At 43.9% G+C, this 21,694-nt stretch overlaps 1 protein-coding gene across 2 annotated transcripts; it reads right to left on the reverse strand.

The window, feature by feature from the left end:
* Positions 1–748: 748 nt before the first annotated feature.
* ADIPOQ (adiponectin, C1Q and collagen domain containing) lies at positions 749–14,015 on the reverse strand. Of its 2 annotated transcripts, XM_043473461.1 has the most exons (4): positions 13,877–13,968; positions 4,246–4,394; positions 3,913–4,119; positions 749–3,021 (listed from the first exon to the last, which is right to left on the reverse strand). In XM_043473461.1, the coding sequence occupies exons 3-4, from the start codon at positions 4,109–4,111 to the stop codon at positions 2,501–2,503; spliced, it is 720 nt and encodes a 239-aa protein (XP_043329396.1). In that variant the 5' UTR covers positions 4,112–4,119; positions 4,246–4,394; positions 13,877–13,968; the 3' UTR covers positions 749–2,500. The 2 variants fall into 2 exon arrangements, with proteins under 2 accessions (XP_043329396.1, XP_043329395.1); XM_043473460.1 differs by lacking the exon at positions 4,246–4,394 and having other exon boundaries at positions 13,877–14,015.
* Positions 14,016–21,694: the final 7,679 nt, after the last annotated feature.

Below are 21,694 nucleotides of genomic sequence, written 5' to 3' on the forward strand. Positions count from 1 at the left end.
AATTCAGAGAGAACCCGAGTTTCCTGGCAACAAGAATCAGGAAAAGGAGGGTCCCTGGGGGCTGGAGAATATAGGGACATGCCAGAGAGGAAAGAGCTGGAACAGGACCTCTTCTAATTATGTTTGGGACCCTCCCTAAGTCCCAAACTCAACCCCCAGTGTACACATGCAGAACAGACCAAATGAAGCATAGCAGAGGCTTCAAGAATTAAACTACAGGGACTTCTGTGGTGGTCCACTGGCCAAGATTCCTTGATCCCAGTGCAAGGGACCTGGATCCCACCTCTGGTCAGGGATCTAGATCCCACATGCTGAAACTAAAAGATCTCACAGGCCACCATGAAGATCAAGATCCAGTGTGCCACAACTAAGACCCGGCACAGGCAAATAAATATTTTTTTAAAAAGAATTAAACTACTAAAATCCCAGACCAGACTCTGAGTGGTGCATGTGACAGATAGCAAAGACTTGAATCTACCACTCTGGTAACTGTCCAGATTTTGCTTTAAGGAAAATACTCCTTCTCAAGCTTGAGCCATAGTCAATTAGGTCAATAAATATATTACATCCTCCTGACTCCAGTGACTGGTCAGAGATGAGCACACAACCCAGCCAAAGCCTATGAAATGCAAGGACGTCTTATCTGTCATTCACAAAATAGAGTTCTGATTAACACAAGGTTTACCCCTCTTCATCCCTCTCTAAACCCCATGTCGTCTCCAAAAATGAAAACAAAAGATCTGTGAAATAAGTGTTCTACTTTTAATGCTGGACAGGATCTTTATTTGTAGAAAATAATGATATACAATTATTTTAAAAAACTAAGACTTATATGTAGATATCATAATTGCCTAATGAATAGTCAAAAGAAAATCATTCAGAATTTAAAACTGCAAGCAAATAGCTAAGTTTTCCATCTCTATATTTACACAGAATGCTATTAGCTCTGCTTTTGCTAAAATCTTTGAAGAGCATCACTCATCTTCATCCTGAGAGGATGTTTACCACCATCAACTATCTGTAATTCCTTTTTTTTTTTTTTGAGGAATATTTAACAATTCAAAGTACATGTATTTAAGGTGTACAATTTGATGATTTGATAGAGACATACATTATGAAGCAATCACTACAATCAAGCTAATTAAAATAGTCACCTCAGTTATCATTTTCTTTTCTTCATTTTCTTTCTTTTTTTAACACTTCCTAAAGAGCAAGAGTAGATTCAGGAGGCCCAGGTCTCCCCTGACCCTGTTGGTGCTCAAAGAAAGAATAGTTTCCAACTTCTTTCATGGGCTTTGCATTGCAAGCTCAAGTTACTTCCTTAAGGGAAAATTCTTTAAGTGTCCTGGAAAGCACAGTCATCCCTAACCTCAGTGGAAAAGATTCAAGCCATCCAGTGGAACAAAGATTAGGAGTTTAAAATCAAGGAGTTCCTAAAATAAGACTGTTTTTGTAGATAGGGATTGGTTATATGGAAAGACAGAAATGGAGTTAACTCTGGGTAGATAGGAGGTTCAAGAGTTTGATCTTCATTAGGCATCCATCAAGGACCTGGAAGGGGACTCAGTGTGCAGGAAGCATGATCCTCTGTGGGTAATTATCCCTGGGCTTCGGGAGGATGTCTTGCAGACCCAGGACTCTCATCCATGGTGACACGTGGAAGGGCAGAGGGGCCCAGGCGTGAGAAGACTTGTAGGAAAGAAAAGATATCACATCAAAGAAGCTTCCCAACCTGGTGGTCTTGAGGAATAGGGAGGATGTGAACATGTGGAGATGGAGTCAACTTTCTGGGCCAGAGAGAAGGGTCTGAGGAAAGACATAGAGAAGAGGAAGTATGGAGTGGTCTAGTTGGAATGGGACCTAGTCTTGGAACCACCTTCTCTGAGGGAGTGCTTCAAAGGAAAGGCTTAACATGTGGTGAAGGCCAGTTCAAAGGTCCTCAGATGAGTTGGGGGGAGACCCCTACCAATACCCTACCAAAAGGCTATATAGTCCTTACAACAGACGCAATATACTGGAAAAGGTCCACAGCCCGGGGTTGGATTTCTAACTCTGCCACTTAATGCCTGTGTGACTTAGGCACACAGTTCTCTCATCCTCAGGACTGCAAGTGTGAAAAAGAGAAGAATAGTTTCTTATGTACTTCACAGGATTGCCAAGAACATAAGGAAAAACAGCAGGCACAGAATATCACTGTCAAATACCTTCTTGTAGTTAGTTATCTTGTTATGTATATGAAACTCCCCAGCAAATGTTATCAATCCTTCCATTACCACTACATAACAGATCCTTGAGGCCAGGGGACATGTCTTCTTCAAGACTGTCCTGGGAACATAGTATATCATTTCTTAAAAAAGGTACTTGATCGATGAATGCATGAATGATGTTCAGAATCCCCCAGCTAGATAATAAAATTGGTCCCCTAACTACACTGTAGACCTGTGGACTGTTCTTTCACTTTGGGCTGCTTGGCCCACTGGAGATTCTGAGTTAATGGTGCTCATTCAATGTTATGGTAGAGAAGGAAGCCTGTGAAGGTGGAGTCATGGACATTATCTGCATAGACCCCATTGTGATTTTCACCCTCATACACCTGGAGCCAGACTTGGTCACCCTTATCCAGATAGAGGAGCACGGAGCCAGAGGCCTGGTCCACGTTCCTGTCCTGGAACTGGTCGTGGGTGAAGAGCAGGGCCTTGTCATTCTTGTAGAGGCTGACCTTCACATCCTTCAAGTAGACAGTGATGTGGTAGGAGAAGTAGTACAGCCCGGGAATATTGCAGAGGAATTTGCCAGTGGTGCCATCGTAGTGGTTTTGCTGATTGTAGAAGATCTTGGTAAAGCGAATGGGAACATTGGGGACTGTGACCCGGGTCTCCAGTCCCACACTGAATGCTGAGCGGAATACATAGGCACTTTCTCCAGGTTCTCCCTTTCTGCCTGGGACTCCTGGAAAGCCTCGGGGACCTTCAATCCCAGTGATTCCAGTTTCACCGGTGTCACCCTTAGGACCAACAAGACCTAGAGAACAAGAAGACCTCAGTGACCCAAGGAACAGAACTCCTGTTTAGGTTGGTTTCAGCCTGAAACACTGTCCCTGTGGCCCCTACCTATGATCTGCTTGACTTACAGATCAAAGAACCAACGAGAGCTCCCAGAAGGGACAGCCGTAACCTTCTCCACATCCACCACAACACAGGTTCCCACAAATTCCTCTCCAACCTTATCTCCAAAAGTCTCCATCACAGACCCTCCACCCTGCCAGTACTTTATGTGCAGGTTCAACCAATCATACACAGGGGACTTTTCTGTCCTCTCTGTCTAGGTTGCCCAACACCCATCCTTCAAGGTCTCACTCAAGCCCCGCCTCCTCCTGAAAGCCTTCATTGTCAATCTAGGTCTGCATCAAGGGCATTTTCTCTCTATTCCACTCTTTGGGCATTTGTCTGTATTCACTTTGGCATATTTGGGGTAGACCCTCTGGTAGTAAGGTTTAACAGTCCTGTGCACTAGGGCAAGAGTTCTCCAAGAAAAGGACTGTGACCTGCAGGAGGTCCCAGTACGTGTGGTTGAATGCCACTGGATAGAATGGGAATTAAGGGGACATTAAGGAAAATGGGAATATAAGCAGACTGAGAACAGGGATGGATGAGGCTGAGATGGGAGAGGATGGGGAAGGTAGTGTGGGTAGAGCAGAGCCAAGGTTACTTGGTTTTAAAGGGACCATGTGTGTTCACCCCTAGAAGGCCAATCCACAATTCACTTTAGGTTGCTCATGGGTCACATCAAAAAGCTTTGCTTCTTCCCTGCACATGGGCCTTAGTCAGTAACTATTGCCCTCTCGTGGTTTTAGAAGCCTTCCTCTACCCGGGAGGAGTCTATGATGGAAGATGCCAAAGGCTTTATTCTTACCTGGATCTCCTTTCTCACCCTTCTCACCAGGGGTGCCATCTCTGCCATCCCGGCCTGGGGTCCCGTTGTGGCCAGGATGCCCTGGAACACCTGCCATCCAACCTGCGCAGGCCCCCTTGGGCAGCGGGGGCCCTTGCGTGGTGTACTGGCCATGACTGGGCAGGGCTAGTAGCAGTAGAAGAGCTCCCAGCAGCAGCATCCTGAGCCCTGGAACCCAGATCCACGTTGTCAGCCACAAAAGAGCAACCCCCACGTAGCTCCCCCGTCAGGTCCCGAGCAGGACTCTGGTCAGCTCTGCAGAGTCTGCCTGAAACCTGCTCCCTCAACACTCACCTCTTCTGGAAAGACTCTTCTGACTCTTCCAGCCCACCTTGTGCTCACTCTGCCTTGAAATTTTCAGTATTCAGCATTATTTTGTATGGGTGATCGCCTTTCTTCCACCACCAGTGACGGTGAGACAGCACTCCCCCAATTCCTCAGATCTGAGCACAGTAGGAGGAATGGGGAAAGCTCCAAGAGTCCATTTGTCAGGACTCTATCCCTTGGGTTTTCCAAGAATGATGACTCAGATCATCCCATTCGACTCTAACTTCCCCCTCTTGGCTCCCTCCTTTTTCTTCCCTTTTCCTTTTTTCTGTCTCTTCCTCTTCCTTTCTCTCCCATTCTCTTTCTTCCTTTCCCCATCTCCTGGGCCATATGTTAGACATTTGGTATATTACACACTTGCATGCACACATGCTCGCTCACACACACAACTACACACATACACACATACACACACACACACACAGCCTCGGTCAGACAACCAGAGATACGCTGTCTCATGAGACTATCCACTGACCTCGGCCTGTGCAGCCCCTTAACTGTACCCCCTCACCTGCCTGATCCCTATGTGGACTTCAGGATACATGGGCTGTCCTCTCTTTCAGGAAGTGCTCCCTGTCCTCCTCCCCCATCTGGACTGCTATTCCTCCTGGACTGCTGTCCTCCCCCAGAGCCCTTGTTATCTTTCACAGCACTGCTTGCACTGTACTGTAATTTTATTTGTTCACCCACTAAATACAGCCACAAGGGCGGGGGGCTGTTAGTTGCACAGTCATTTCCAACTCTTTGCAACCCCATGGACTGTAGGCTACCAGGCTCCTCTGTCCATGGAATTCTCCAGGCAAGAGTACTGGAGTGAGTAGCCATTTCCTTCTCCAGAGGATCTACCTGGTCCAGTGATTGAACCTGCATCTCCTGCTTGGCAGGCAGATTCTTTACCATCAGAGCCAAAGAGAAAGTCCCACCAGTACAAAATAAGGACTAAATAAATACTTTTGTACAGAAAAGAAAAAAGGAAATACAGAGAGAGGAGGGAAAGAGGAAGAAAAATAGAAAAGGAAGAGAGAAAGAGAATGGAGTGCATTTAGAGTACGTATTCTGGAAGCCCTGGGAAAAAGCTCAAGGGGCACAGGTGGCCAAGGGATTCCCTGTCTCAGAACCAGCCCTCCATATCCCCCCCTGAAAGACAGTCCTTGTATGCACAGGGACTCTGGTTCCCCTGATCCCTGCCTCTGTTATTAGGTTACTGAAAGCACCAGAGAGAGAAACCGGTCCTAGGATCCTGGATCACAGGCATCGCTGATACTCTCTGTGGAGTCTGAAATGTAGCGAATTCCAAGAAACTGACTCTAAACAAGACATGGTCCATGTGTATTTTTTTACCCTAAAGACTCACTATTATTCATCAGTTTGCTTGTCTCAAAGATTTCACAAAGCTTCCAGAACTGAATTTGGCTTCAGGAGGAATTTCCTCTATGAGGGATGCAGAAAAATCCCTGATAAGTAATCTTGCCCCCAAAATTGTGCATTGTGTCTGGAATCCCACCCCGATGGCCCATCACCAGGGGCTCTATCATCATTCAGTCAGTGATGCCATTCAACCATCTCATCCTCTGTCATCCCCTTCTCCTCCTGCCTTAAGTCTTTCCCAGCATCGGGTTTTTTCAAATGAGTCAGTTCTTTACATCAAGTGGCCAAAGTATTGGAGTTTCAGCTTCAACATCAGTCCTTCCAATGAATATTCAGTGCTGATTTCCTTTAGGATTGACTGGTTGGATCTCCTTGCAGTCCAAGAGACTCTCAAGAGTCTTCTCCAACACCACAGTTCAAAAGCATCAATTCTTCAGCACTCAGCTTTCTTTACAGTCCAACTCTCACATCCATACACGACTACTGGAAAAACCATAGCTTTGACTAGATGGACCTTTGTCGGCAAAGTAATGTCTCTGCCTTTTAACATGCTGTCTAGGTTGGTCATAGCTTTTGTTCCAAGGAGCAACCATCTTTTAATTTCATGACTGCAATCACCACCTGCAGTGATTTTGGAGCCCAAAAAATAAAGTCTCTCACTGGTTCCATCGTTTCCCCATCTATTTGCCATGAAGTGATGGGACCAGATGTCATGACCTTAGTTTTCTGAATGTTGAGTTTTAAGCCACCTTTTTCTCTCTCCCTTTCAAGGAGGAACTAAAGAGCCTCTTGATGCTCTTTAGTTCCTCCTTGCTTTCACCAGGGTGGTGTCTTCTGCGTATCTGAGTTTATTGATATTTCTCCTGGTAATCTTGATTCCAGCTTGTGCTTCATCCAGCCCGGCATTTCACATGATGTACTCTGCATATAAGGTAAATAAGCAGGGTAACAGTATACAGCCTTGATGTACTCCTTTCCCAATTTGGAACCAGTCTGTTCCATGTCCAGTTCTAACTGTTACTTCTTGACTTGCAAACAGATTTCTCAGGAGGCAGGTAAGGTGGTCTGGTATTCCCATCTCTTTAAGAATTTTCCACAGTTTGTTGTTATCCACACAGTCAAAGGCTTTGGTGCAGTCAATAAAGCAGAAGTAGATGTTTTTCTGGAACTCTCTTGCTTTTTCAATGATCCAACGGATATTGGCAATTTGATTTCTGGTTCCTCTGCCTTTTCTAGATCTAGCTTGTACATATGAAAGTTCATGGTTCACGTACTGTTGAAGCCTGGCTTGGAGAATTTTGAGCAGTACTTTGCTGGCTTGTGAGATAGTGCAATTGTGTGGTAGTTTGAACATTCTTTGTCATTGCCTTTCTTTAGATTGAAATGAAAACTGACCTCTTCCAGTCCTGTGGCCACTGCTGAGTTTTCCAAATTTGCTGGCATATTGAATGCAATTCTTTCACAGCATCATCCTTTAGGATTTGAAATAGCTCAGCTGGAATTCCATCACCTTCACTAGCTTTGTTCATAGCGATGCTTCCTAAGGCTCACTTGACTGCATCCCAGGATGTCTGGCTCTAGGTGGGCGATCACACCATTGTGGTTATCTGGGTCGTGAAGATCTTTTTTGTATAGTTCTTCTGTGTATTCTTGCCACCTCTTCTTAATATCTCCTGCTTCTGTTAGGTCCATACCATTTCTGTCCTTTATTGAGCTCATCTTTGTATGAAATGTTCCCTTGGTATCTCTAATTTTCTTGAAGAGATCTCTAGTCTTTTCCATTCTATTGTTAAGTTTATTCATATGTATAGTTATACATAAACTTATATATATATTTACTTATATATATGTATGCTCAGCTTTCATACACACAAACATGTGTGTTCATTAAAAATAGTAAGATAAATAGTTTGGAAACTACAGAAAATAAACTAATCCCCATTCCCAAGAATCTATCTGCTTATTTTTAACATAATGGAAATAATATTTTCCTAGAAATTTTATTCTCTAATTTTTGCTTTGCAATTTTCTAATTTTTGTAATCATCATTTTAAATGTGTGTGCTAGTCCATCAAGTGGATATAACCAGGGTATATGTCAACATTTCCATTTTATTGAAGCATGAACATATTTTCATTTTGAAACATTTTAAAATCTAACAAACATCTTTGGCACATAGCTTATCCTCAAACTAATATTATTGTGCTATGACATATTCCCAGAAGTAAAATTTTTGTACCAAAAGATATGAACATTTTTAAGGCTCCTGATACATATTCCCAAAGTATAGTTTGTCATGCTGTTCCACAACAGTGTATCAGTGTGTATACAAAAAGCTTGTCTTAACTGCACTCCTCAACTTTGGATATCATCATTGCAAACTGTTTTGTTGATCTCAGTTTAGTGAGCAAAAGAAATAGAACCTCACTGCTTTGACAATTAGTGCGTTGTACATTTTATTAAAGGCCTATTTCCTAATTTAATTTCTTCATTTTTGATCTCTCTGCTAGTGTTCTTTATCAGTTAATTTATTAGGGATACAATGTGCTTTTTGAATTAGCTTTTGTGAGCTCTTTATACCAGCTCTTTGTCATATGTCCTATGATTTATCTATAGTGTAAAGGTTATTTTCTGTTTTGCTTATCCTGTTTTTTATGTGACAGAAGTTTTAGTTTTTTGTTAAGTTTTAGTTTTTATATAAACAACTCAGTTGATTTCTTTTTTTTTTTGGCTTCTAAGAGTTAAACAATCTTTATCCATACTAGGATTTCGTAAGTACTTTATTTTCTTCTCTTTTATTGTTCGGTATATTTTAAATTTCATTCTTTAATCCATGTCTGATATTTTGCGTTGGGTAAGCTGTGATCTAAGATAATCAAGTGATTTCTTCCTATCTGACGACTAGCTGTTTAAAAGACATTTATTTACATTAATATTTTTCCTCTCTATTGATCTGATGCATCATTTATCAGATATCGAGTTCTAATATCACCTTATAAGTAAAGCGAGAGTTGAGAATGAGACCTGCAGGCAGAGAGGAGAGACTAGCAACACAGCCGAGAGGTGCCCATAGAGACAGACGCTGCCGCCTGGTGGTACGAGTCCCTAGTCAAGGCTCTCTTATCATCAGCCTGTACCTTTGTCCCCCTCTACTGGATTTGGAGGATTCAAAGTGATTGTTCTCAATAACTGCCGGAAATAAATGAAAATGAGATAGCTTAGGCTTGTGCTATGCTTTGTTGCTTCAGTCAAGTCTGACTTTGCAACCCCATAAACCCCTCCAGGCTCCTCTGTCCATGAATAATGGAGTAGGTTGTCATGCCCTCCTCCAGGAGATCTTCCGTGATCCAGGGATCAAACTCAGGTCTCCTGTGGATTCTTTACCCACTGAACCACCAGGGAAGCCCAATTGAGGCCAAGATGAGAAGAAAGAGAGGAGTTAGCTGCAAAGCCAAGAAGAGATCAGTCAAGTCCCTTTTGTGTTTAAAGAAAATACTTGTTCTAAGACTTTTAAGACTTTATATGTTGTCCAACGTTCCCACAATTTGTCACCTCCATCCTTTTCCTCTACGGAGTTAGCAGTAAAACTCTTAAGAAGACTACCAAGAGGCTCTGTGCTTGCTTTCTCCAGAAATGAGGAAGGCCAAGTTCTTGTCCACAGAGAAATAGGAGGAGAGAATCCAGAACACGAGAACTGGTGGAGGCAGCTACAGAGGGCCCCAAAGACGCAGGGTCACTGGGGGCTTTCTCCAAATCATTGCAAGGACTGAAAACTCAGGTCTCGTGCATTCTCTGGTTCCCCCTTTTCTTTTAAAAGTCAAGATTCTATTTTCCCAGCCCAAGGGACGTGTTAAGGAACGATCTCTCTTTTCATAGGGGCAACTAGTCTGGGTTCCATGACAGTGACAGGTGATGGAGGTAATAGAAGGAGGGAGTGAGGGCAGATGGGCACACAATCCTTGGACGTTTCTGCTGCGAAGAACAGATTCTGACTAAAGAAGAAGGTTATCGTCTAAAGCTCTGGGTGGAAAAATCATCAATTGATAGCAATTGAAAGTCAGTGCAGAGATGCTGAACTTTCAAACAATTTATTCCAAAACTATGCGTGCTCCCTGTTTAAATATAGCAATTATTACATTTTTATTTTGAAAGACCTCTCTTTCTAAAGGGGAAAACATAACTAAATAAAACTGTAATCTAAGACTATGTTCTAAGACTCAGCTGTGCCTATAAAGAAATCATTTACATAGGTCATGAAGTTAATCCTAAAACCACTTGTAATTCTTTGTCTTTGTAGAATGCCACTTCTAAAGTCCTCACCTCACTTAATATCTCACTTAATTTTCACAACCATTTTGAGAGACAGGATGAGGTAAAATAGAGATCACATGTTCTCTGATCTCAGTACTTGGGTGAAAATAATTTGTTCTTCCTTGTAATATGTTTCAGGCATAGGCTTGTTGGAGGATTAAAAAGCACAATCTGGGACTTCCCTGGTGGTCCAGTGGCTAAGACTCCATGCTCCCAATGCAGGAGGTCTGGGTTTGATCCCTGATCGGGAACTAGATCCCACATACTGCAACTAAGACCTGGCACAGCCAAATAAATAAAAAAATTTTTAAACATAAGCTCTCTTTTGAAAATAATAAAAGAAAAGATACAATCCACATAAAGTATATAGAACAGTGCCTCGCACATGTCAGAGCTCAATAGATGTTATCTATGACTGTACCCATTCTAGAGATGAGAAAAGTGGGTTTCCAGGAAGTTAAGTGACTTGTCCAAGATCCCAGAGATCTTGAGCAGTGGAGCTGGAAATCAAACTGTGATCTTCTGAAGCATAATGCTGGACACTTAGGCATAGTCCAAAGAAGGAAAACAGCATCAAGGTCACACATTTGCCTGCTAATATTCCATTCCATTGGATGGGGGATAGAAGAGAGAATAATGTGAAGAAACCCCAAGTCATGATCCAGTGACCTGGCTTCTAGTCTGAGCTCCATCATTAACTCACCGGGTGACTTACCTTCCCAACCCACCTCCCAGACTTCATGTTCTTTGCAAGCAAAGCTGATTATTAATGAGTTTATCCTTACCTATTAATAGACTATTTCACAATACTGTTGTGAGAACAGGTTCATTTAAAGTATGAAGAATTATTTTATAAACTTTTAAAGTGTTCCACACAAATAAGTAATTGTGTCCAACTCTTTGCCACCTATGGACTGTAGCCTGCAAGGCTCCTCTGTCCATGGGATTCTCCAGGCAAGAATACTGGAGTGGGTTACCATACCCTCCTCCAGGGGTATAAGTAAAGAGATATAAGCAAATATTTATGAAGCACTTGCTGTGGACCACCCTTTGTACATCCACTACCCTTTAATCTCATTTCACCCTCACCACTACTCCAGGGGGTCAGGACTCAGTTCCAAGAGAAATCTGAGGACCAGAGAAGTTTAGTAACTTCGGCTCGAGGATAAGAAGTATTGGCCAAAAATTTCATTCGAGTTTTTCCAAATCTAAATGAACTTTTTGCCAACCCAATGGAAGTGTGGAGAGTGCACTTTGAAATCCAAAGCCTGGGTTCTTTCTACTGCACTAGCTTTCATGGTGCACTGTGTACAGGTATGGATAAGCTTGCTTTCAAAATTATACAAGGGGATGGACCATGACGCTGTCTGAATCCTAAAAGTCCATATTACAGTCTCTCATTTTCATTTAAGTGTATGAGAAATTCCACTTTGACCTGCTGGAATTTCAGCAACAACAGCAGAATCTTGTGAAATGCAATGATGGGGTCTCCTCTGGGACTGGTAGGAGACAGAGTAAGATGGGGGAGAGAGGTCACCAAAGCCGATGCCAACTCCTCCAGCAGGAAAGGGCATTAAAGTACAGATCGCAGAGTCCAAGAAAACTGAAAGGGACCCCAGAAATCATCTCACCCCTGCCCTGCTTGTACAAATGGGAGGCTAAGGGGGAGGAAGGGATGCATTGTTAGATCCTCATAGGATTTCCTTGGTGGCTCAGACAGTAAAGTGTCTGCCTACAATGTGGGAGACCCAGGTTCAATCCCTGGATCAGGAAGATCCTCTAGAGAACGAAATGGCAACCCACTCCAGTACTCTTGCCTGGAAAATCCCATGGACGGAGGAGTGTGGTAGGCTACAGCCCATGGGGTCGCAAAGAGTCAGACATGACTGGGTCGCTTCACTTTGTTTCATAGAAACCAGCTCCCACAGTAGCACCTCCCATCACTATGCCATTTGTTATTTGTTTCAATATTTACTCCATGAAGCAAAGAAAATATCCCCAACTTCAGAGATGGGGAAACTGAGAGATTAAGGAGAAGATCCCTGAGAGATGCCATCACCTTACGACTGCCTCAAAAAAGGCTTCTCAGACTGTTTCTTACTCTGCTAAATGAATTCATGTACAATGAGGAACATGAGAACACTTTGAAATTGGTAAGAGTACTTTGCAGTATAAATTGCATAAGTCAGTTTTAAACTATAGTTCATTTAATCCTCCTCATTAGTGCTGTTTTTGACTCCACTCTATAGAGGAATCAGAGGTTTGAAGAGACCAAGATGCTGGCTTAAGAGCATGCAACTCTTGGGCTGAATTAAATGAGATTGCTGTCTTTAAAGGTCAAAAAATGGCAATTTCACCTGGTGCAATTTCACCTCGTGCAATTTTACCTGGTGCAAAATATTGGCAATTTCACCTGGTGCAATCTAATGATAAACGGCAGAACCAGAAATCAGCTACGCTCTGCCTCGCACCCAGGAGGGTGACCTGAAAGCTTTCACTCAGCATCCTTGTGCCCACCCCCCACACATACACACACACACTCACACACACATACACACTCATCTCTCTCTCTCTCTTTCACACACACACACACACACACACGTTTGGGACTAGTCTCTCCACATGAAGAATTCCTAATTAAATATTCTAGTCTCCAAAGCTTCTGTCTCCCAACCTCAGCCAAGGGTCTGCAGCCCCTGGTCCCCGAGCTTGACAGGGAGTAAGAAGGAAGTCTGTCCCTGCAGCCACCTTAGAAACGACAAGAAGCCAGTCCTCTGTCCCTCTTTACAAATCCTCAAGAATGAAGGGAAGGAAACAAGAACAGCCAATTAAGCTTCGGGCTCCCTTCCCACTGCTCATCTTCTAGAACAAAGCTGGCACCCTCATGCTCCTTTGGACATACTCTGCCAGCATCAAGTCCCCCCTGTTCCCAACCTTGTCAGGAGGAGCTGACCTTACCCCTAAGGACAGGAATCCCCAGGAGTGAGGTGGTTGCACCCCTCCCGAGGCTTGATCTGAACACCAGAGTCTCTCCAGACCAGGGACCTGCATCCCCAAACACACAAGGCCAGCCTGACCTCTAAAATCCCTTCCACTCCAGCCTCTGCATCTATGGCTGGAAACAACCAGGATGCCTCAAGTGCAGCACTCCCCAGGGCAGGAAGGATTGGGCTTGGCAAAGGCCAGACAGATCGTTGTTTCTGTCAGAAGCTGTCTGCTACAAAAAAGATTTTTCATAAGTTCCCAGTAGATGCCAGGCTGCTTGCTCACCTTACCTCTTTTGAACTTCTCCATCATCCTGTGAGATATCCCCACAATGGTGTAGATAACCACGTGTTTACAGACATCCCCCAAATTTTATAGATAATGACCATGCCTCATCCATCTTTGTATCTCACAAACCACACCCAGGGTCTGACCTGTAAAATCTGCTCAATAAATACTGCTGAGTAGACTCCAGTGGCAGAGTTGGACTCTAAACTCAGTCTGAGGTCGGAGCTCAGGCGTTTCCCAAGCTGCCTCTTCGTGTGCTTCTTTCTCTGCCCTACTTGGTCAACTGAGAAGTGATGTATCATCTTCTCCTCTCATATAATTGAACTTTATTGCTGGACCATCCCTCCCACTTCACTGACCCCAACCTTCTCTTTGGTTAAGCATCTTTACCACAGAGTGAACTGGACAAAATTCAGGATGGTCCCAGACATTTTGACCAGAGGCAACAGTCCCTTTTCTCTTCAAGCTCTAGGAAATTCGAGGCAGAAGCCCAAGGCTTGTCGGCCTCCACCAGTGCTGCCCTGGCCAGGGTTTTGCCTGTATCCCTCCCACCCTGCTAATAGAGTAGCCTGGGCACAGCCCAGCCAAAGGTTCCATGGTAAAGAGCCTTCATCTCCAGCCTAGAACTTGAATCAGTTGTCCTTACCCTCAGGTGTGGAATCAGAGCCACAGACTTCAGTCAGGGTGGAAGTAGGAGGCGATGGCCCAGCTTCAGCAGCCCGGTACTCATGGGGGCGAGTAGTCCCCGCCTCACCACTGTCCCTTCCCATTGGCCAGCACAGCTACAGCCAGAGACCAATGGGTAGACACGTGCCCCTGGCAGCTCCCTTGGGTTGCCACCCCAGGGAACCTGGTGCAACCCAACTTGGGCTTGGGATGCCAAGTAGAGCTGCAGTCATCACACTTATGTCTCCAGACTTTGGCCCTTAATTTTGCCTCTTACAACAGCGACAGAAGACGGGGCCAAGGGTCAAGATCAGAAGCGGGAAAACAAGGTATTTCTTTATGTAAAATGAATTGCCTGGTGGTCTGGGGCACCAGTTAACACCATCAGCTCTCACTCACTCTGCATGACAGGGAACCCCAGTATAGCAAGAAACACAATACATCCTTTCCTCTCTGGCCTGAACCCCAGACTAGGGAAAGATTTTGCATGTTAATTTTGAGGACTGAGGTGAGGGGACATTTCTGGGGTGGTGTGAGGCAGAGCCATATTAAGATTATTAAAGGCCCTTGATTCCAAATGATTTTGAGGCTCCCACCTGTATGTGATTCAAATTCAATATATCAGAAAATATATACTAACTAGGAGAGGTCGGGCTTCTCAGGTGGTGCAAGTGGTAAAGAACCACTTTATGCCAACACAGAAGACACAAGAGACATGGGCTCAATCCCTGGGTCAGGAAGATCTCCTGGAGGAGGGCATGGCAATTCACCCCATTATTCTTGCCAGTAGAATCCCACAGACCGAGGAGCCTGGTGGGCTACAGTTCATAGGGTCACGAAGTGTACGATACGACTGAAGCTGCTTAGCACGTGCAGGAGAGATTACCATCTTTCATGGATTTTCTGGTTCCAAAATTCTAGGTGAGCTTTTGAAAACTAACTTTTCACATGTGTGTGAGTCCCCATTTTGCCAGCGCCTAAGCCTGTACCCATCTACTGGGGAACCCTCCCCTGGGCTGGGAGCAGCCTGGAGTGGTACTAAGGCACACAGGTATTCCTAGAAGGCTCAGATTTAAAGTGGTAGTGTTCATCACCTCAAACTCTGTCCCGGCAAAGCCACACTCTGTTTTTGAAGGACAGGTTCAACGCCACTTCCTGCAAGCCACAAATTCTGATACATTAAATTACGAACCCAGCAAGGGCTCAGGATCCCAGCAATAATTTCTGCAGACATTCAGAAGCAGAATGTCCTCAGGCAGAGGGTGGGCAAGTATTTGCCTGCCCCTAAATACCACCTCTGCTGCCCACACAGAGCCTAAAAGCCCCCAGCAAAGTCAAGTAAAAGTCTGATCTAAGTCTTGTGCTGTGTTGTGCTCAGTCACTTCAGTCACATCCAATTCTTTGAAACCCCATGGACTGTAGCCTGTCAGGCTCCTCTGTCCATGGAATTTTCCAGGCAAGAATACTGGAATGGGTTGCCATGTCCTCCTCCAGGGGATCTTCCTGACCCTGGGATCAAAACCGCGTCTCCTGCATTGGCAGGCAGATTCTTTACCTGCTGAGCCACCATGGAAGCCCTGATCTAAAGCCTAGCCTCCTACTAATATGCAAATATTTCGAGAGGAGTCACATCAGGCCTTTGAGATTAAAGTCCTGACTGTCTCTCCCCAAAGGCCTACTGGCTTAGGTAAGAGGTTTATGAAACTGAGGTTCTAGTTTACTAGATAAGCAGGACTGAGGAGAAAACATAGAAAAACTGCAGCAACGCTCAATTACTCCAGTATTTTACTTTTATTGTGGCATCTCTGATTTATTTTGGGTTTGTATTACTCTCTGTCTCTCCATGGGATTTTCCAGGCAAGAGTACTGGAGTGGGTTGCCATTGCCTTCTCCGATACTAGACTGTAGACTTCATGAAAGCAGCTGCCTTGCCTGTTCAATGTTTTACCCTCAAGCCCTGAGAATAAGACCTGGTATAATCTGGGCAATGATAAATGCTGAATGGAAAATCAGGGAATGATTCTATTTAATCTTCTCCTTGGAGATAACTCTATCTCCTAGTTTACAAATCAAGTGTCCAGTTCAGTGAGTTTAAGCGATTTGTCCAGATTTGTACAATCTTGGAACCAGAGTTTGTACAAGATTGGAACCCAATCTATCTGGCTTCAAAACCCGTATGCTTTCCAGGACCTGCTCTCACCCCTCCTGATGGACTATAAGATACTAAGATTCATGCACTTACTTCAGGGTAGCTTTGGGTATGGCATAAAAAATACTCTCTTCCAATCTTATGGGAATATAGCTGTTTACAGCCAGGTTAAATGATTGCACAACATGGAATGACTTTAGCCCGCAAATCGCATGGCTACTGTGCTTGTCTGGCTGTCAGACAGGAACATTGTGCAAGCCTATCATTTTCAAGGCCTCAGGGAAATCTGCCATTCACTACGCAAGGGCCAACGTGTGGAAAGACAACTCTGTGGAATACTGGTGTAGAGTCTGAGACTGGAAAACATTCAGCCAGAGATGCCTTGAGGCTAGTCTTTTTCCCAGGATTGAACTGTTACTATCTAAAGTAAAATAATCTAATACATGTGATCCTTTCCTCCAGGGTATGTCATGGCTACCATTCAATCCCCTGTCAGCATGGGAACCAGGATACTGAAAATAGCAGGTCATGTGATCTCTCCCTCCCATAAGTATGTTTAAGTATTGCATATATTTTTGCTTAATTGTGATTTTTTAAAAAATAATCTTAATTAAAATAAATCAGTATAATCAAGACACAGAAGAAACATACCCTGTGGTCTTCCTCCCACTCCATTCCCCAATTCCTAGAAATGACCAAAAAAAAGTTTTTCATTCCTTTATCTCTTCCAAAGACTTGACTACAATTGCACTTTATCCAAGGCAAACTCAGATACAAATATAAGACTCTGGTTTTGTCATTCATTCTTTGGACTAACAGCAAGCCACTTTCACCAGCAAGGAGGCCAGTTCAAATAAGCAGCCCTCGGTTCCTATGTTTGAGAGCCTGTATCCTTGGACCCCTCCTCACTCCAAAATTCTCTATTAGTTGAAAGGAGGATGAAGTCCTAAGACAGTCTTTGGTGAGAGTTCTTTTAGGGTGAGATTTTCTAGTTCTGGCAGGGTGAGATTTTCGAGAGTGGGGGAAACTTTCTGATTGACTTTCCAGTACATCTGGCAGTCTCTAACTGGTCCATTATTTACATGTACGTAAGTGGGGGCTTTCCAGGCTGAGCAGGGTCATATGGGTTATCCTGGTTCAACTGAAAGAAAAACTGATGCTCAGCTTTAGAGTACTGCATTAGCAACTCATGTTTTAAAAAATAAGGTAAAATGTAGCTTTTTTTTTTCTTTTTTGCATTCTTAGTGAACCCAGCACCCATTTTAATACATATTTATCTTTTACATTCTAATGTTAAATTTTTTTTCCATATAGTCAGTTTTCAAATGCATGGAGGGGATATTTCAGGATTCTCTATACTGATCATTGTGTGTGTTTATTCCTCATCAGGTCCTCTTGGCCAATGAAAATAGCATGATGCAAAGCTTTAAGATATAAGTATTAAGGTCATATCTGAAAGTTATGAAGCTTGATATTTGAGTAAACATGTAACTGGGAGACTGTATTTAAAAAAACTTTCCAACCCCGTATTCTGACATGGAACTCAGCATACAAGAGGACTCCATATACGTTGGCTGAGTCCAGAATTGTAGGCGGAAGAAGCAGACAATTAGGAAAGCAGCAATGAGGACTCTGGACCTGGAGCTGGGAAACCTGAATTCCAGTCTCTGCTTCACTACAGGCTGGTTGGATGACCACGCTACATATTAACGGCCTAGTGGCTGCCGTCTATGGGGTTGCACAGAGTTGGACACAACTGAAGCGATTTAGCAGCAGCAGCAGCTGGGAAATGGCCTCCATTATTAGGGACTATAATTCCTACCATCCCTTAAAGCTAGGAGTTAGCATATGGCAAAATTTTCACCCGTAGAATATTAGGGACTCAGCTACTTCTGACTGAATCTTAAAATATCACACCTGTGATTCTTCAATTTCTTCCCTAACAGTGAACAGGAGTGCAGATATGCCTGTGACCCAGTTTTTTTAGGGTTTTTTTTTAGAACTACATATCACTTTTCCCCCAAGTTTATTGAGGAATTATTGAAAAATATGCTCATATATATTTAAAGTATACAATCTGATGATTTGATACATGTATGTGCATGCACTGTGAAATGGTTATCAAGATAATTAACACCTCCTTCACCAGAATTAACTATTTTTTTGTGTGTGTGGTGAAAATGTTTAAGATCTACTCTGAGCAACTTCCAAGTACACAACACATATTATTAACTAGAGGCCCAGGACCCAGTTTTGATCATACAGGAAAAGACGATGTTCTAGGGGATGGTGGAAAAACCAGAGAAAAGAAACCTGCGAGTCCTGCATGACTGTGTGGAACAGAACAGTCTTCCTACCTGCCCTGGACTGTTACCTGAGATAGAAATAAACCTATCAAGTCATTATATTGTTGGGTTGTTGTTGAAGCAGCTTACTATTCTACTTGGCCTATGATATCCCACAAAGAAAACTGCAAAGTCTGGGAAATAAAGGGTGTGCTAAAAGTATGCAGGTTTCCCATCTACAGGACTTCTCTGCACCTGCATAAATGTTTCCTTTTCTCCTGTATATTGCAACTTGAGGAAGAAAACTGCTGATCTCTTGTATTCTCTTGCTGTTTCTGAAAAACATCTGGAAAATGCTGACTTAGATGATTTCTATTTCCTCTAAATATTGCATAATGCATGGCTAGTGTTAGTAGGAATTCAGAACACTACCAAATTTTCCAGAATCAAGGCTGCCTTTAGTCTAACTACTTTAGTCAGAGCATGTTATCTCTAGGGCCAACAGGCAACATTATAAAATCATAAAGAATATGAATAATTTTTTTCAAAAGTTTTAGGGGAAAAAAAGGTTTAGGAGATTTTGATCTCATTGTTCTGTAATCTTTCTAACCTAATCAAATGGAAAGATGACAGAAGTTTTACCCACAGAGGAGTATCTTTTTTGTTGTTGTTTTTGGTCTTACTTTCAAAGGGCTTGAAAAAGGTTCTGCAACCAATTCATTCAGTAGCTTGGGTGACCTGGGAGGCTACTTTGAAAAAGCCCCTGAAGAAGAGTACTCAGGGCCCATGGGGATCAGCGGGAGGACAGAATGGACCTGTCCCAGAACACCTGAGGGCAGCATCCTGGGAACATCAGCAGTGGTGACTGGTATTTAAATGGCTCCCCTGGCAGCCAGTCTACAACAGATTTGTGGAGAGGTTCTTTCTGAGAGGACTGGGAGCTTTGAGCACTTCACATTCTTCCAGTGCCATCAAGTGTGGCCATTTTTGTAAATTTATAAAATGGCTGAGATCCAAAAGGATGATAGAGTTTCGGGCTGTTTCCATAGTGGACGACTAGCCAACAGATGGTCGAAAGCATTTAAGGGAATCCAAGTAATGTGTTTGGGCTTCCCAGGTGGCTCAGCGGCAAAGAATCCACCTGCCCATGCAAGAGACACAGGAGACGCGGGTCTGATGCCTGGGTCAGGAAGATCCCCCGGAGGATGAAACGGCAACCCACTCCAGTATTTGTGCCTGGAAAATCCCATGGACAGAGGAGCTTGGCCGGCTACAGTCCATGGTGTCAGAAAGAGTCAGACACAACTGAGTGACCGAGCATGCGTGCATGCAAGCAATGTGTTTTCTGAGGCTACTAGTCAGAATCCTGAGAATTCCTCTGTCCAAATGTAGTTCTTACTTACTCTCATTGAGAAATCTATTAGTGTGGTTGACAAGATAATTGGACAGATGAAAGCAGAGAAGTCCACTGGGAAATCTATATGTTCAAGACAGACTCTGTGAATGTATGTTATTAAAAAAAGTGAAAATATGCCATTGTACATTATGCTAGACTACACTGTCTTTTGACCAGGTAGATTGACTTGGCAGATTACACATGTCCAATGTTGTTAACGCAGCAATGGGCTCTGAGTGCTTAGAAAAACCCCAATCTGTTGACCCACAAGCTTGAATTGGATCTAAAACAGGGTTTTCCCCCTCCCTTTGGGGAAGGAATCTGTGCAACCTTTCAAGGGTTTCTGAATGCAGGTGGAAGATGTTAGGATTGGTTTGCCAAGATCCCACTCCCATCGTCTTGATCTGCAGAACTCCCCTGAGAAATCCGGCTGCAGAGCTCCTTTGCTCTGCTCTGCTTCCTCTCCAACTGCACTTCACAGCTGGCTGGCCTAACCGTCCTTCTTCCCTGCAGTTTACAAAGCAGCAGTCAGAAGGTGGAGGGGGAAGGACTCACCTCCAAGGGTTAAGTAGGAAGGAGTGAAAGGATCAGGGACACAGCCAGGAAGAGGCTGGAGAATTCCAGATATGGCAAATCAGATGGTCTTCTAAACTGTGGTTGGAACAGTCAGGTCAGGAAGAGCACTGACGGCTGGTGTTGCCTCCTAGCCTCATGCACACTAGCTATGAGGACCAAAGGAGGCCAGATCTGTCAAGCACCAGGGCCAGCCTTTAATCATAGTGCCTTTCTGAATGCTATGGCCCAATGGTCTTGGCTGACACATCCTCCCTGCTGTGTATACATCACTCCTCTATGCCTGTGCCCAGATGTCCCTCTTTCCTCTCCACTTAGAGAAAATGCTTGCTCCAGAAGACCCAGCTCACCCCTTCCTTGACTGCATCAGGAAGAGGAAGTGGCAAGGTTCTGTGCCCCCACAGTATTTGTCACACCATGTCACGATGATCTGTTTCCACATCCATCTCCCTCAACCAGACTGAGAGTTTCTCATTCATCTTCATCCCTCCCTGGTCTCTCCTGGTTGCCAGCACCTTTCTTAGGATGGGGGTACCCAGGAAATAGGCATTGAATTAAATGAGTGAATACATACATAAATAAATAAATATTCTTATGGTCAGAATGGAACAATGTGGGTTGGCAAATAATGCAGGTAGAAGGAAATAAGAACTTTGTTTTAGTATGCAAATAATAAATATTGTATCCAACCAATTTGAAACACACTCTACCGAGACAGATACTTTGTTGTTAGGAAAGGGATCATGAAAGGGTGAATTCACAATCATAGCTTAATGTTCTGAAAAATTTCAAACACTCTACTGAACAACTGTGCCTAGGAGGCCCTCTCTGACAGTCTGTCCCTTAGTCCCTGCCCTTTTTTGGCCACAGTCAAAGGGCTTCTTTGTGAACACACTATTTCTATTTTCTTGAATTCTACAGTGATGTTCCTGAGTCTCATGGGAGACACTCCCCAGCTGCCTCCTGACCCAATCCATTCCAGGAACAAATCAGGCGACCGAAGTCTCAGCCAGATCCCTCATCCAGTGAACAGTGAAAATCAAAGCACCCTAACAATTCCCAAACTATTGATGACTAAATGCAAAACTGCCTCTAAAACCAAACAACTCCAGAGCTCAGGGTGCTGGTTAGTAGCCACAATCGCTCAGCTCTCCACCTACCCTCTGCTCTCTGCTTTGTGGTTGGGGCCATTCACCACCTTTGCCAGCTGCTCCCAAGTCAGCCTCTGACAACAGTGCTGAGGAGCGGAGGCTGGCGGAGGGGAGAGGGCTGTGTTCCTCCTTGGGTGCCTGGGTTCCCTTCAGTATTGCCCTAGCAGCTGGCCTCCACCCCGAGAGCCCTAGACAGTTCCAGGACCTGAGGTTTACCATTTCCCCAACACTTCACTAACCAGCC

This window comes from Cervus canadensis, chromosome 7, assembly GCF_019320065.1.
Source record: "Cervus canadensis isolate Bull #8, Minnesota chromosome 7, ASM1932006v1, whole genome shotgun sequence".
In the NCBI taxonomy this organism is placed as follows: Eukaryota; Metazoa; Chordata; class Mammalia; order Artiodactyla; family Cervidae; genus Cervus; species Cervus canadensis.

What these genes read in the sequence shown, in the direction of transcription:
- ADIPOQ (XM_043473460.1), bottom strand. Translation starts at nt 14,000, where the DNA reads ATGGGAAGGGACAGTGGTGAGGCGGGGACTACTCGCCCCCATGAGTAC. An exon ending in CTCTGATTCCACACCTGAGG is followed by an intron (nt 4,120 to 13,876) that starts GTAAGGACAACT and finishes TCTGGGTTCCAG; the next exon opens with GGCTCAGGATGCTGCTGCTG. An exon ending in GGGTGAGAAAGGAGATCCAG is followed by an intron (nt 3,022 to 3,912) that starts GTAAGAATAAAG and finishes CTTGTTCTCTAG; the next exon opens with GTCTTGTTGGTCCTAAGGGT.